At 34.6% G+C, this 13,515-nt stretch overlaps 2 protein-coding genes across 5 annotated transcripts; both read right to left on the bottom strand.

Annotated features, from left to right (window-relative positions):
• Nucleotides 1–2,844: 2,844 nt before the first annotated feature.
• On the bottom strand, nucleotides 2,845–3,851 carry LOC115968121. Its single transcript, XM_031087379.1, has one exon. It carries the CDS (start codon nucleotides 3,776–3,778, stop codon nucleotides 3,104–3,106), a length of 675 nt encoding a protein of 224 aa, XP_030943239.1. The 5' UTR covers nucleotides 3,779–3,851; the 3' UTR covers nucleotides 2,845–3,103.
• Nucleotides 3,852–4,909: 1,058 nt separating this feature from the next.
• Nucleotides 4,910–11,884, bottom strand: LOC115968118 (heparan-alpha-glucosaminide N-acetyltransferase-like). 4 transcript variants are annotated; one of them, XM_031087376.1, is made up of 14 exons: nucleotides 11,607–11,883; nucleotides 11,123–11,260; nucleotides 9,997–10,078; nucleotides 9,567–9,643; nucleotides 9,091–9,191; nucleotides 8,358–8,487; nucleotides 7,953–8,069; nucleotides 7,782–7,867; nucleotides 7,037–7,103; nucleotides 6,600–6,678; nucleotides 6,331–6,422; nucleotides 5,523–5,666; nucleotides 5,350–5,411; nucleotides 5,149–5,239 (listed from the first exon to the last, which is right to left on the bottom strand). In XM_031087376.1, exons 1-13 carry the CDS (start codon nucleotides 11,700–11,702, stop codon nucleotides 5,376–5,378), a joined length of 1,245 nt encoding a protein of 414 aa, XP_030943236.1. In that variant the 5' UTR covers nucleotides 11,703–11,883; the 3' UTR covers nucleotides 5,149–5,239; nucleotides 5,350–5,375. The 4 variants fall into 4 exon arrangements, 3 of the variants coding, with proteins under 3 accessions (XP_030943235.1, XP_030943236.1, XP_030943237.1); XM_031087377.1 differs by having other exon boundaries at nucleotides 5,156–5,239; nucleotides 5,356–5,411; XR_004086662.1 differs by having other exon boundaries at nucleotides 5,164–5,239; nucleotides 5,317–5,411.
• Nucleotides 11,885–13,515: the final 1,631 nt, after the last annotated feature.

Below are 13,515 nucleotides of genomic sequence, written 5' to 3'. Positions count from 1 at the left end.
TTGCTAATCCTTAATGCACAACATTTTCAATCCAAGTATTCATAGTTTCTTGGTTTGCTTTTGAAACGTAAAGGATCCATCAAGTAACATGGTGGAAACCATAAATGCAATGGTACCAGAGAGCACGGTTTTTGGCATTCAACAAACATTTTCAATTTCTAACACTTCGCATTCATTGAATTGGATCAATATTCGTGTGAAGATAAATTCCCTGTAAATCCATGTGATAATCTATATGATCCAATTACCCTCATCTTTTGGGGTAGGGGGACTTTGTAAAATTGGACTATATATAAAAACATTATACTATCACAGTTTAATTCTAGATTCTACAAGAAGCAAAGTTGATTTGAGCCCAAATCCTCCTAAAAAAAAAAGAGCGCAAATAAAAAAGCACCAAGAGAGTAGTGAATTCAATCTTTGCAAGTACAAATAGGATCAATCTGCAAGATGAAAGGACATTGAAATAGGAGATCCCACTCTATACCTAGTTTATTATCATTTCTAGTTAACTAAAAAAGCAATAAGTTCAAAGAAAATGCTTAATACTAATACCTTCATTAAGGCCATGAGCCCATGACAACTTTATTTTTTTGAGGAAAAGGCCATGAGAATTTGATACTTCTTTTCTTTTCAGCTTGGTGTGTAACTTACTATGACACATCCGAGCAAATGAATCAATTCCCTCATCCCCTTAGAACGATTACGAGTCTCCATATGGCAGCTATAAGTAAGCAACCCAACCCCAACACAAACACTGTGTAAAGTGTGTTAAAGCCAATTGAGCGGTTTTCCTCACAAGACCTCCACCCCATCATGATAGTGAAAATAATGGGAGTTTTGGAACTACCATTGGTGGAGCCATTGGGTATGTTTGTAGCAGTAGAAGAGGTAGCCATTTGAATTGAAGAAAATGATAACTTCGTGTGAGGGATAGGATGAAGTGATTAGAGGGAATGAGGAGGGTGATTGTGGTTTGAAAGGATCAGAATAAAAAGCAAGGTTGCAAGGAATTTGTAATTTTGTAATGTGAATTGAAGAAGGGGACTAGATGAGGACATAGATCATAGATAGGTACTACGTACCATATCTTGCCATTTTCTGAAATCCAATTGAAGTTTTTTTGTTGCTTGTTAGAACTTGGACATGGTTTTTAGTGGCTTAATTAGCTAGCAATTTCACTTCTTTTTAGTTGCTACATATAGTAAAGGATACACCTTGCTAGTTCCATAATTATTAGGCTATAATTTTATTACTAAACCAATCAGAAAATACAACTGCTACTAGAGTTTCTTCCTCCAGTGATTAATGATTTTGGTCATGTGAAGTTGTGAACACCTCGGGGTTAGGAATTGCCTAGATGGGCTAGAAATTGAACTTGTTTGGTTGTATGACTAATAGAAATTCATGATGGACTTGCAAGAGGACCCATGTTTTTCTGTGGCACTAATAAATATTAGATAGTTGTCTCCCAAAACCTCTAGGTAAATTTACCCTGTTGTTACTATGAATCCATGAACATATTTTTTTTATCCTTAGTCAGAGAAGGAAAACATGGATTTTCTGTTAGCTCAATTGGTACCAATTGAGTTGTAAGCCTATAGTCATCTAGGCTAAGTCCAACTCAGACAAAACCATGAATTTTGGTTTGGATTGGCCTAAGTTGGGAATAAAGCTAAATGCAAGACCCTGCAGGGTATGTATGAAAGATTGAAAATGGGCACAGGTAGAGGAATTGAAGTTGTGCAGTGTGAACTGAAAAGTGTACCCAAATTCTCTGCTAGAATGGGTTAGCATATGGACCAATCTTTAAAAATGGCTGTGCTCCAAGTTTTGCTCCAATTAGCTAATTAGTAAATACCCCAACTGTCTAATTAAATTTCATTTGTCTTGGCTTAGATGAATACATCATCTGGTGTGTAGATGAGGTGGAGCATGGAAATATCAATTTCCTTTATAGGTCAGGGCTCATCCCAGTTGGGCACCATCTAGTTGGGACTTGGGAACAAAAACCATTCCCTAACATTTAAGAATGAAGATAGATGTTTTTGAAAACCATACCATATTGGTTTTAACTCAATTTGTGGCTATGATGTGACAATTGATTCCACTTTGGATTTTTGAAGACCTAGTCTTTATCTTAATAATATTAGTCCTCCTTTTGGAACCCAACTTATGCTTTTGATAAAGTTTTTCCTCCAAAGTGATATAGAAGAATTTTCTTTCAACTTATGTCGTGGCTATTTAGATTATCATCAATTCATCTATATCAATTTAATAGTGTGATTCATTAAATCTTTTAAACAAGTTACATAATTAATAAGTAATTAAAAATACATTTTTAGGGTCATTTTAAATACCAAATAGTAAGATGGTAGAATTTTCCTCCAAATTGGTCTTGAGAAAATTCAGCTGTAGAACTCATTGGTGGGAATTTTGCCAATCCTTAATACACAACATGGCTGTCCAAACCAAAATATTCACATTTTCTTTATTTACTTTTGAAATGGAGAGGGTCCGTCGAGTAATAAGGTGCAAACCATGCAAATGCAATGGTACCGGAGAGCATGGTTTTAGATTTTGAGTGTTTTTGGGATCCAACAAACATTTTCGAATTCTAATATGATGCATAGCATTTTATTAAATTGGGGCACTATAAGTTTGAAGATGAATTCATTGTTCATCCATATGATAATCTATGTGATCCAATGTTCCAATTACCTTCATCTTGGAGTAAGTTTGATGTAGAGTTAAACTTTGTAAAATTAGACAATATAATTGAGAACATTAAACTATCTCAGTCAAATCATAGATTCTGCAACAAGCAAGGTTAAATTTGAGCCCAAATAAACACACCAAGAAAGTTGTGAATTCAATCTTTGAAACCAAGTACAAACAGGTTCAATCAGCAAGATGAAAGGATATTGAAGTGGGAGAACCCACTCTGTACCTAGTTCATTATCCTTTATAGTTAACTAAAAAAAGCAATAAGTTCAAAGGAAAACTTAGCTTAATACTAATACTTCTTTTCTTTTCTGCTTGGTATGTAACTTACAAGTTACAACAACACATCCATACAAGTAATGGTACTACCCAGAATTGTTCAGTTACCATCAACCTTGGGAGAAGACTTTGCAAACTTCAGATCCGAGCAAATGAATCTTGACACATATACCCTCTTGTCAAAGGGCAGCTTAACTAAAATGGTAGCCATTAGCTCAACATCAACATTTACTTCCCCACTAGCCAAATCACTTGCAAGAAAACAGTCAGTGAGCCTAAACTCAGCCTTAACTTGCGTCTCTTCGTTGGGTTTTTGAACAAAAGATGGAAGTCCTTTGTCAGAGAGATACTTGTGATCATGATGCAGGTACATAGTTGCATATAGCAAAGGGTAATTTGCAAGCTCCCTTGCATTTCTAAAAGAGAAAACCATGTTGAATGTTGTGGTGGTCTGTGAGTCCGAGATATTGGTAACTGATAGAAATGAGGTTGAGTCTACTAGGACCTTAGGAATAGGATTGGAATTATAATCTGGTCGAAATGTCAACATGGCAAAAGTAATTATACAAACTAGACATAGTATGCAAAATATGATAGAGTTGATCAAGGCTTGATTCTTGGTGATGGAATTGCTGTTGGTCGAACCATTGATTACGGTTGTAGATGTAGAAGAGGTAGCCATCGGAATCGAAGGAAATGATGCTGAGTGTGGTGATGAGGATGAAGTGGTTAGAGGGGATGAGGATGAGTGAGATAGAAATGGGTCAGAATACATTGCAAGGGTGCAAGGAATTTGTATTGTCCACACTGTGAATTAGGAGCTTGACATTTTTGGAAATGCAATTAAAGTTTTGTGTTTTTTGTTGCTCGTTAGAATTTGAGATGGTTTTTAGTGGCTTATCTGGCAAGCAATCTCACTTCTTTATGGTACATATTCAAGGATACACCTTGCCAGTACCATAATTATTAGATTATAATTTTATTACTAAACCAATCAGAAAATACAACTGCTACTTGAGTTTCCTCCAGTGATTATTGATTATGGTCATGTGAACACCTCTGGGGTCAAAAAAATTATGCTGGTCCATGAAACAAACAAAGTTCCACATTTTCCTTTTCCTCATTGGTGTGTGAGAAACGCGCCCTGGCATTTTCTGTATTAAGGCAGATGCTTAAGGGTATAGGACTTGTTAGTTCTAAGTCCTCTCATCTCATGAAACAGGAAAGAAAAATATGGGTAGTTCAGCAGAGGGTTATTTCGATTGAACTTCCACCAAACAATATAAAAAACAAATATGGTGCTGGCACATCTTATGAAATTATTTATTTTTTATGGATTTGGATTATTGTTAAATAAAATGGCACTGGGTATTTTTTTTAATCGGACTTTCATTAAATAAAATTTTCTTCATGAGAAATTGCTTTCACTACTTGGTGGTGATTCCAAACAACCTTTCGGGGGGTGAAGCCACTGAAGCCTATACTGTCCTGTCTGTGTATGATACAAGGCATGTTGTCGCCTTGCACTTGTTAATTGTTGAATGCCTATGACTATGTATGCCTTTAGCAATGAGAAAGGTCCACGTGTATGAATGCATGGAGAAAAACCTTAAGCTTGGGATACAACCATTAGGCATGTCTATATTCTTGAACAGAATCAATATCATATGGTCCAACTTTAAGATGCAGATTTTACAATATTACAAAGTGCCATTTCACTCTCCAAATGTAGGTAATTAGTCCTGTAATAGTTATTACTTCCAACTTGTTTTTCACACTCCACACATAATTTGGCTTTCATTAGCTCGTGGAATATAATTAATTTTCCCTTTAGGCCCCGTCCTCCCAGGATTACCTTAATTCAACTTCAAAGTCTCCCCAATTGGACACTGTCGTTTTCTACTTGGAAATAAAAAGGTGACAACATGCCACCAACAAGTTTTACTTTCAAAAATGTAATACATCAGATTCTATTTCTATTAACAATCCAGCAGATGTCTCATAATCAAATGTACATTCAGAAGTTTACTGATGCACTATAAACCAAGACTCCAAAAATGTCTTGTACATTTGAAGAGTTAACTATACAACGTGGTAGTTCTCTGATGACTTCAGTGACTGCAGGATTGATAGAAGAATCAGAAGAAGCTAACCTCAATTGTGATCTAAGCTGTCTACAACAAGGGCTGGTTAATGAGAACTCTCTTCTTTCCACCCTCCATGCTAAATATCCAAACTGGAAATTAAGAAAATAAAATTTTAAGCATAATGAAGATTAACTTAAATAATGGAAATTAAGGCACATATCTTAACATCTGATCAAGGATTGAGATGCAAGGGTTTAACCAATACACAGGAACTGGATAACCATGTCATGCATGCACAAAACGTGTTATAATCCAGTGAACCTGGAAAACAAGAAAAGTGCACCAAAAAAGAACGGTGTTACTAGTTTTGAACTTCAACGAGTACAAATGGGCTTAAGTAAAAAAAGGTATTTGCCAAGTTTGAATACTGACAATGTTATTTTCAGGAACAGTCAAGTAGAATCCTTGAATTGCAATGATAGCCAAGTTAGAAGTTATTAGAACAAAAATGCTCAAAGAATGCAATCCCATCCATTCCAACATAGATGTCAGGCATCTGTAACCATAAACATCTACCTGAAGAATAAGGCAGGCAAGCATGTCAGTAATATTAGAGTCATCTAATGAACATTTACAAGATTAGGAATCTAGGAAATGAACTGGGTACATCTACATGAATGGCAAGAAGTAAATGTATGTGGCAGGGATCATGGTATAATTCCAACACAGTATACTGATAGTCGTAGTATTGTCCATGATAAAATTACAAACTGTGCAAGTAATGATCAAGTCATTGATGTTTCATCTCTTAGCTCAGGCCTTCTCTACAGAATTCATTCTTCTTCATGAATGAGTAGGATTGTTGTACTTCCAACGAAACTTAATACCTTTATTATGTACATTACATAAGTTAGAAGTGAAGATCTGGAAGGAAGTTCATAACCTTGGATGCAGAATGTGTTTATTCTGTCCTGGTATCAATACAATACCTCACTAGGAACAGAGAGCATGGTAAATTTAGAACCATTTAAAGGAACTGTATGAAAAATGAATATTCATAGAGGACAAAGTTAATTACTTCTCTACATCTCCTGATACGAACTTTGAAACTGATACCCACCAAAACTCTCTCTCTAGGAATTTGAAAGGAAGCAATTGTTTTAAAGTTCAACATCAAACTTATGAATTTGCCTACAGAAATTTAACCTTCAAAGAGAGAGCATTGGCTCTGAGAACTCACCAACAAATAAAATGCACAAAATGTGATCCCCGCTGATGCAGAAGTAATCAGCATATAACTGACTGTATACAGAGATTTATTTATAGGGATGCCTGACACAAAAATAGACTTATCAGTATAATGGTTTATCAAAGCATACCTAAACCAAAGACAAATTGTCAAATATAGAATTGCTAAAAGACAATGAAGAGCCGGCCAAATCAATCTGTGTAGTAACGTACATGTAGTACTGTCTAATGTTTAAAAGTATTAGCCATTAAAGTGCATACCTATGATGGCAAGGAACAGTCCGAGGACAACCGATGAAATTGAAAATAGGGACCAGTTGTTTAGGCGCCCTTTGTGATCCTGAAAATTATTTGTATGATAAAGAAGTCCAAAATGTCATAACAAAAGGTAGAAGACTAAAAAAAGTTCGAAGTTCCTGAAAACTTGATCAATGTGGTAGACAAGACAGCGAAAAAACTGTTTTGAATATAACAGAGAAGAGATAAGCACAATGGATTCCAAGGGTAAGATGTATAGTGTAATCTTTTTAATATTTATATTAATCTCAACAGGTAATGATCTTTCAAGTAATAATGTGTTCCACCACTAAATTTATGTTCTAGGTCCCAATAGGATCCTGCATCCTTGTACACATTGAGGATATGGCACATACAGTTTAGGTTTAGGCAATGCCATCAAGATTGCTTAAATATTTCACCTGTAAGTGAGCAAGAATGTGTCCATATTGAAGTCCAATAATGCAAGTCACAGCTGCTGTTAAGGAGCTGCAAACAAGTAAAATGTTTATAAATTAATATCAGTTGAAAGATGGACAAAGAAAAGAGCAGTTATTAATGCTTAGGCAAAGATCAGTACTATAAAAAGGCACCCAACTATCCACTGTGTTCTTGAATTGGATCATGGGTTGAGGAAAGTGCATATATAATAATAACAATAAGAAATCTATAGTTAACATACTAATAATCAGCAGTGAGAGATGAAAAATGCTTGCCAAGTAACGAGAGTAAATTATAATCTAGTAGGGGTTGCTTCTAAATTTACTTTTCTTTTATAAGGGGACAACCTGAGTGTCAGCTGTGATGGCTTTGCCAAAGAATGACTGTTCAAAAATAAGTAGCAAACATGCATAAATAGACTAGCTACACTGGCAGGTGGTGTAGCAAAACTGCTTGCGAAAGAGGGGAAATCAACAGTATCATCTATACTAAGCATGCTAAGATGACCTCCTCTTCCAAGGCTCCCTTTCAACTGAACAAGTTGATAGTATTTGAATTAAAAAGCCTGAACTTCTGTTAGCTATGACATAAGATAGCAATGACCAATGCTGGACACAAAATCTATCTGCCGAACACAAAGACAGCAGGTTGGCGTAAATTGGAAGTGAAACAAACAAAATGTAGGACCTAAGAAAGTATGACAGTGAAGAAGGTTTAATTGACCACCTTAAGATACCTTCCGGATCAAAAGGAGCATGACACCAGGGAGGTGAGCTCTCTGAAACTTGGCCATTGGCAGATATATTGCACTCCTGTAAAATGGATTTGAATTAGTCATCAACTCGTCGAGAATATTGGGAAGCATTCTAATGATAGCAAAGTTCAACTTGCAAATACCTTCAGGTTTCTGTAACCAGGTTTCATATACATATGATCAAATCCCAGAATGTAACGGTCAATCATTCCAGCAGAATTGCAGCCAGGTCCAAGATCACCTCTTACACCACATTTCACCTACAATAAAAATTCCAGTCATTTATCAATAATTAAAAATTCAGCATGTTTCATCTTCTCCATCTGGTATTTCAAATCTCAAACCTTGTGGGTTCTATGAAATTAAGGTATGATTAGGGTTAGTCATTTACTTTCCCTGTGCTTTCCCATTGCATCAACACACACATACACACAAATTCATCTAAGCACTTCACACACCATTCCATACTTAAAGCAATATCATCAAGTAGAACAGAGTAATTGAACCATAATAATAAGAAATATGCTGACTGCTGAGAGTGTTCTCACCGTGTAAACATAACTATCATTTGATGAAGGCAATGAAGAGGCTGAGGCTGGTACCATGAACTGCCAATCTGGTACGTATAAAGCATATGATAACCACAAGTATATTGCTGACAGTGAAAATGCAACACACCTACAATTAAGAAAATAAAATTGGGCAAAATGCAGGTGGAAACAAAAAATCAAAATATTTTGTGTTAATAAAAATGACACATGAATTAAGGAAGAAAATAGCAGAGTGTTTTGAAGAAAATCAAGTAATCTAATTATTCAATAAATGCTATTTTAAGTGGATTTGCAACCTAGATAAGCTTAACAGTGGGCAAATGGTATTGGGTAATTCAACCTTTTGGAGTTGGAACCCATCTCCCCATGTACAAGTAATGAAAAGTCATACTGTAAATGCAAATGTGCTTTCACAATCGTTTTGATGACTCTAAAAGAGGTTTTATTTCTTCTGTATTTTTCTCAGTGACATTCAATTCAATGATTTACTCCAGTAATGAGCTATCCCCTACACACATATATTTACACTTTGTTTTTCCTAAATTTGGTTTAATAATTAGATCAAATATTTGTCTAACCCAGCTTATCAACCTATAAAGTGAGGGAGGAGAAGAAATTCTAGGCTTGTATCAAGAAAATAGGAGTGATTACTGAACATTGAAAGTGGAGATTATCATATTTAAAATGAATTTGACTAATAGAGTGAAATAGCCAAAAATTAAAACCTTACCAATGCCAATAGTAACCTTTGAAAAATCCTACTTCCCTCCATGTCCTATATGGAAGCCATATCTCACATAAAGCCGCAACAACGTATCCAATAGATATCCTCTGGAGAAAATAATAATGAGTTTAGAACAAGGGGATGAAATAAATAGATGCTTTTCTGCAACAAATTCTACAGCCCAATAACTCTGCCTAAGCAAGTGATATGGCCAATCCATGTGATGATCACTTTTTCCTTGGGAAAAGTCAAAAGTAAACTCATCAATAAAAAATGCACGAACAAGGAAGAGTACTAGTGGCATGTAGCCTTAACTAGCTTGCTAAATAAGTACTGATTTGGCAGTAAAACTTTTGAAAAATAATCATGTCTTGAATTTGAACGATCATATAAATATATATAATCTACTTCACAATATGATTCTTCCAATCATTCTAATATAAGAACTGGCTAAAAAAGTTTGAATGGAAATTAAACCACACCTGCAAAATGCCCATCCACCTTATTTTTTCAATGTCAACACCATACGTCAAGGAAGTTACTCCATGCAGATAACCACCTGTGAAATGACTCTATATAGTCAATAGAACATGAACAACTTTGGCACACCTACAAAAGGATCACTAAAATAGACAACTACATAAACCGAGAAGCGAATATGGCACCGCACAATAGTTCCAGCCAAAAAAGCCCATCATTGCTATATGATCCACTACATGGCACACACACCCCTTATATTTCAACTCCGCTTTTTTTGTCATATCATATTTGAAAAGAACAATTAACATAATATCTCTCACCCCCAACACATTGCTTTTAGAATTCAGCATGCCCAATAAGCAATGCAGGTTCAAATAGGCCACAATATGAGTAACGAAAGGGCCTACACAAATATTTACCAAGGGTTTTTACCTTGCAAAAAAACACCTAGAAGAAAAAGTTTCGCTGCCCTAAACACTGCCTTCCATGTAGCCTCCACTCTGTTTGTTACTTTCTGCAATTGAAAATGGAAAGCAACCCTTAATTACTAAAAAACTCTAAATACACTAAATAAACAAGAACCATAAAAACCAAGTAGATCTTGCATTTGGATGGTTAAAGATATTATGGTCAAAACTCATTGTAGGCCCATATATTTGCAAACTAAGCAAAGTAATTTTTTTTTTCCTTGTTTTTTTAGATAGATACAATAGGATTTGAACTTGTTAAAGACAGGAATAAAATAATATAGAGAAGTGGAGGCAAGAAGGTGAGAAGAACACAACGAATTACGTGGTTCAGCCAAAAGCCTACATTCAGGGGATAAAAACCCTAACAGCTACGTCTTTACTATATACTCAAGTCAACTATTACAGTGAACCCTTAATAGGGTATGTATAGAGACTAGAAGTTAGAGTTAGCCCTACATGGACTAACAACACAATTGCGCCTCTCAGGCCATTACATCAACATTAAACCCAATACTTTAACAGAACTCCATATTGATTTATCTCTATTTTTTATTAGGCCATTACATGGACTAACAACACAATTGCGCCTCTCAGGCCATTACATCAACATTAAACACAATACTTTAACAAAACTCCATATTGATTTATCTCTATTTTTTATTAGGCCATTACATCAACATTAAACCCAATACTTTAACAGAACTCCATATTGATTTATCTCTATTTTTTATTTTTACAACATAGGGAACCTTTCTAAAGAAGAGCCATTTGAACTTGTTTCTAGATAGTAGTAAAACCTACAAGCTATTGACCCCACCCACCAAAACCAATTGCCAGGTAATCCAAGGGCATTTGCCCCCTACTGGGAAACTGACACAAATTGGTTTCTTTTTTAGTCCCTTCATCGAAAACAAGAGACTTTATCAGTTAAACAAAATAATTCTAATCTCACTTATACTAACATTACTTGTACTGCAAGAAAACTAACCATAATATATCTTTCATAGGGATAAACATATATTGAAAGACAAAAATAAAACAAATTAGATAGTCATGTTTTCTAGGTAGGGAAGTGTATGAGAGAGTACCTTGTAAACAAGTGCAAGAGAAACCCCAGCAACAAATAGAAAGAAAGGCATTACAAAATCAGCCATTTGAAGACCATTCCATGGCGAATGAGTAATTATTGGAAACATAAAGCCTCCATAATCAACTACCATCATCAGCTGCAAAATAAATAAAAATATATAAATCATAAATAAATAATAAATAAAAAACCAAGCACTGTACTTTTCTAGCTAAAATTAACATTCAACCACTTCATTAAAAAAAAAAAAGTTTCTTGTGCTACATTTTCTGGGTAACCAAACAGAAACTTAGTCAACAAAAATGCCGTTGACTATTTGCATTTAAAGCAAAACAAAGATGAACTATTTTGCTTTGCTTCAAGAAACAACAAAAACAAAAACACAAACACACACACACACACACACACACACACACACACACACAGTTCAACAACTAAAAAGAACGAAGCGAATGAGAAATCGAAGAGAGAGAGAGAGAGATTACGAAGACGCAGAGGCCGCGAAAGACGTCGAGGGAGGCGACACGTGCGGGGCGTGTATCGGCGGTTTCGGAGTCCGGTAGAGGAAGATAATCGGCCATTTTTTGTTTTGTATCGGCCGAAAAATCGGAAGCTGCGTGAGAGAGTTTCCGGAAATATCGGGTTTTGTGTAAATTTTGGTTTTACAGACAAGAAGACGACATTTTAGTTTAGCGGAGTGGAAAAAAAGAAGAGGAGGAATTTGAAATCCTGGGATTTTAGATTCCAGATTCCCGAGCATTTTGATTTCATTTCCTTTCGCTTGGTGACTCGGAAAAGTGACCGAGTTGATTACGTGGCGGAATGGGATTGGCTGGCGGGTGTTAAAGGCCAATCAACGTTGAGAATGTTTCACCTGTGGGTCCTACCTAACAGTATCTGCTTTCGGATAACAACCACTAGTCAACTGAGTCACTGTGAGTGAGACTCAACTCCATGTGATTCCACAGGGGTAGAGGATTTTCTTTATTTTTTATTTTTTACTTCTAATAGTAATGTTTTTTTTTTTTTTTTTTTTTTTGTCTCTTACAGTATTTTCTCAATGTTTTCTCAAGAATTTCAACCAGAAATTAATTACTGTTTATATTCTTTTCAAAGTACAGATAATAGGACTCGAACTAGGGAGCACACCCAGTCAAGCCTAATATAAACACTTTGAGATCGAGAGCACAACCAATTCGGCCCATCTCTTAGTTTTCTAATAGTAATGTTAAAGATATGATTTAAAAAAAAATATTTTTTCACTACAGTTAAAAATTCTCAATTTTTTTTTAATACTATGCTCACCGCTACTAGTGATATTATTTTCTTGGAAAATCTTATACCATGCTCGTTGTTGCATATGTGATATGTTGTAAACATTTCTTTTTCAATCAATGTCAGTGTGTGTGCATGGTAAATGTGTAATATTAATTATTTTTATATTTTACTTATTAATAACAATTTGTTACTAGTTGGAAATTTTTTTATTTATCTTTGACTCTTTAGACTTATTACTTTTTTATGGGAAAAAAAATACAAAATACAAAAATTATTATCCTTAATTAAATCATGAAATTTACGTGCTTTATTTGGTGATACTTTTTTTTTTTTTTTGATAGGGTTATTTGGTGATACTTAGTTCTAATATAATTAGCTTTATGAGGTATTAATTTTAATAGAATTTGATAATTTAGGGTCAAAATCAACTTTTGAGAAATGATTAAAAAAAAAATGACTATTTTATTCAAAAGGTCAAGGTAATGAATTTATCCGAGTCTCAAAATCACTTGTACAACATAGGATTTTGGATAGCACAATTGTTTTTTTCTTTTAAATTATTTTTTAATAGACGATGTTTGTACTTGCCACATCATCATCAGACTCCATTCATTTTAATAGAAGAAAAAAAAATCTATTATCACACACTTTTTTGCCATAATTTTGATGTGGCAAACTAAGTGGTGAAAAAAATAGTAAGTTTATGTGAAAGTAATAAACAACTAGTCATGATTTACTACATATAATAGCTGTAAAATATGGTGTGGTAAAGGGTGTGATTCTAAACTTACTCAATAGAAATGCCTTGTGAAACTAATTACAAAAATAAATGTCACAAAATAAAGCTCATAATGATTCAACATTTGGAGGTAAGATCATAAGAATGGTATTGGTAATTTGTTCTAAAATTAATTATTGTCATGTGATTAAATTAAAAAAAAAAAAAAAAACCTTAATAAAGAGAGTAGAACAATAGTAAAAAGGTAAAAATATAATAGATAGATCTTTATCCTCTACTTTACTTTACTCCCCCCTCAATCCAAACGAACCATTGGTTTTAAGAGGTGAAAGTCTCTTAATTAAACCAATGTCATATTTTCGTCTCTAGGATTCGAA

Source organism: Quercus lobata, chromosome 11 (genome assembly GCF_001633185.2).
Source record: "Quercus lobata isolate SW786 chromosome 11, ValleyOak3.0 Primary Assembly, whole genome shotgun sequence".
NCBI classification, from domain to species: domain Eukaryota; kingdom Viridiplantae; phylum Streptophyta; class Magnoliopsida; order Fagales; family Fagaceae; genus Quercus; species Quercus lobata.
Note: the sequence above shows the minus strand (reverse complement) of the source record. Positions and strands in the feature narration are given on the sequence as shown.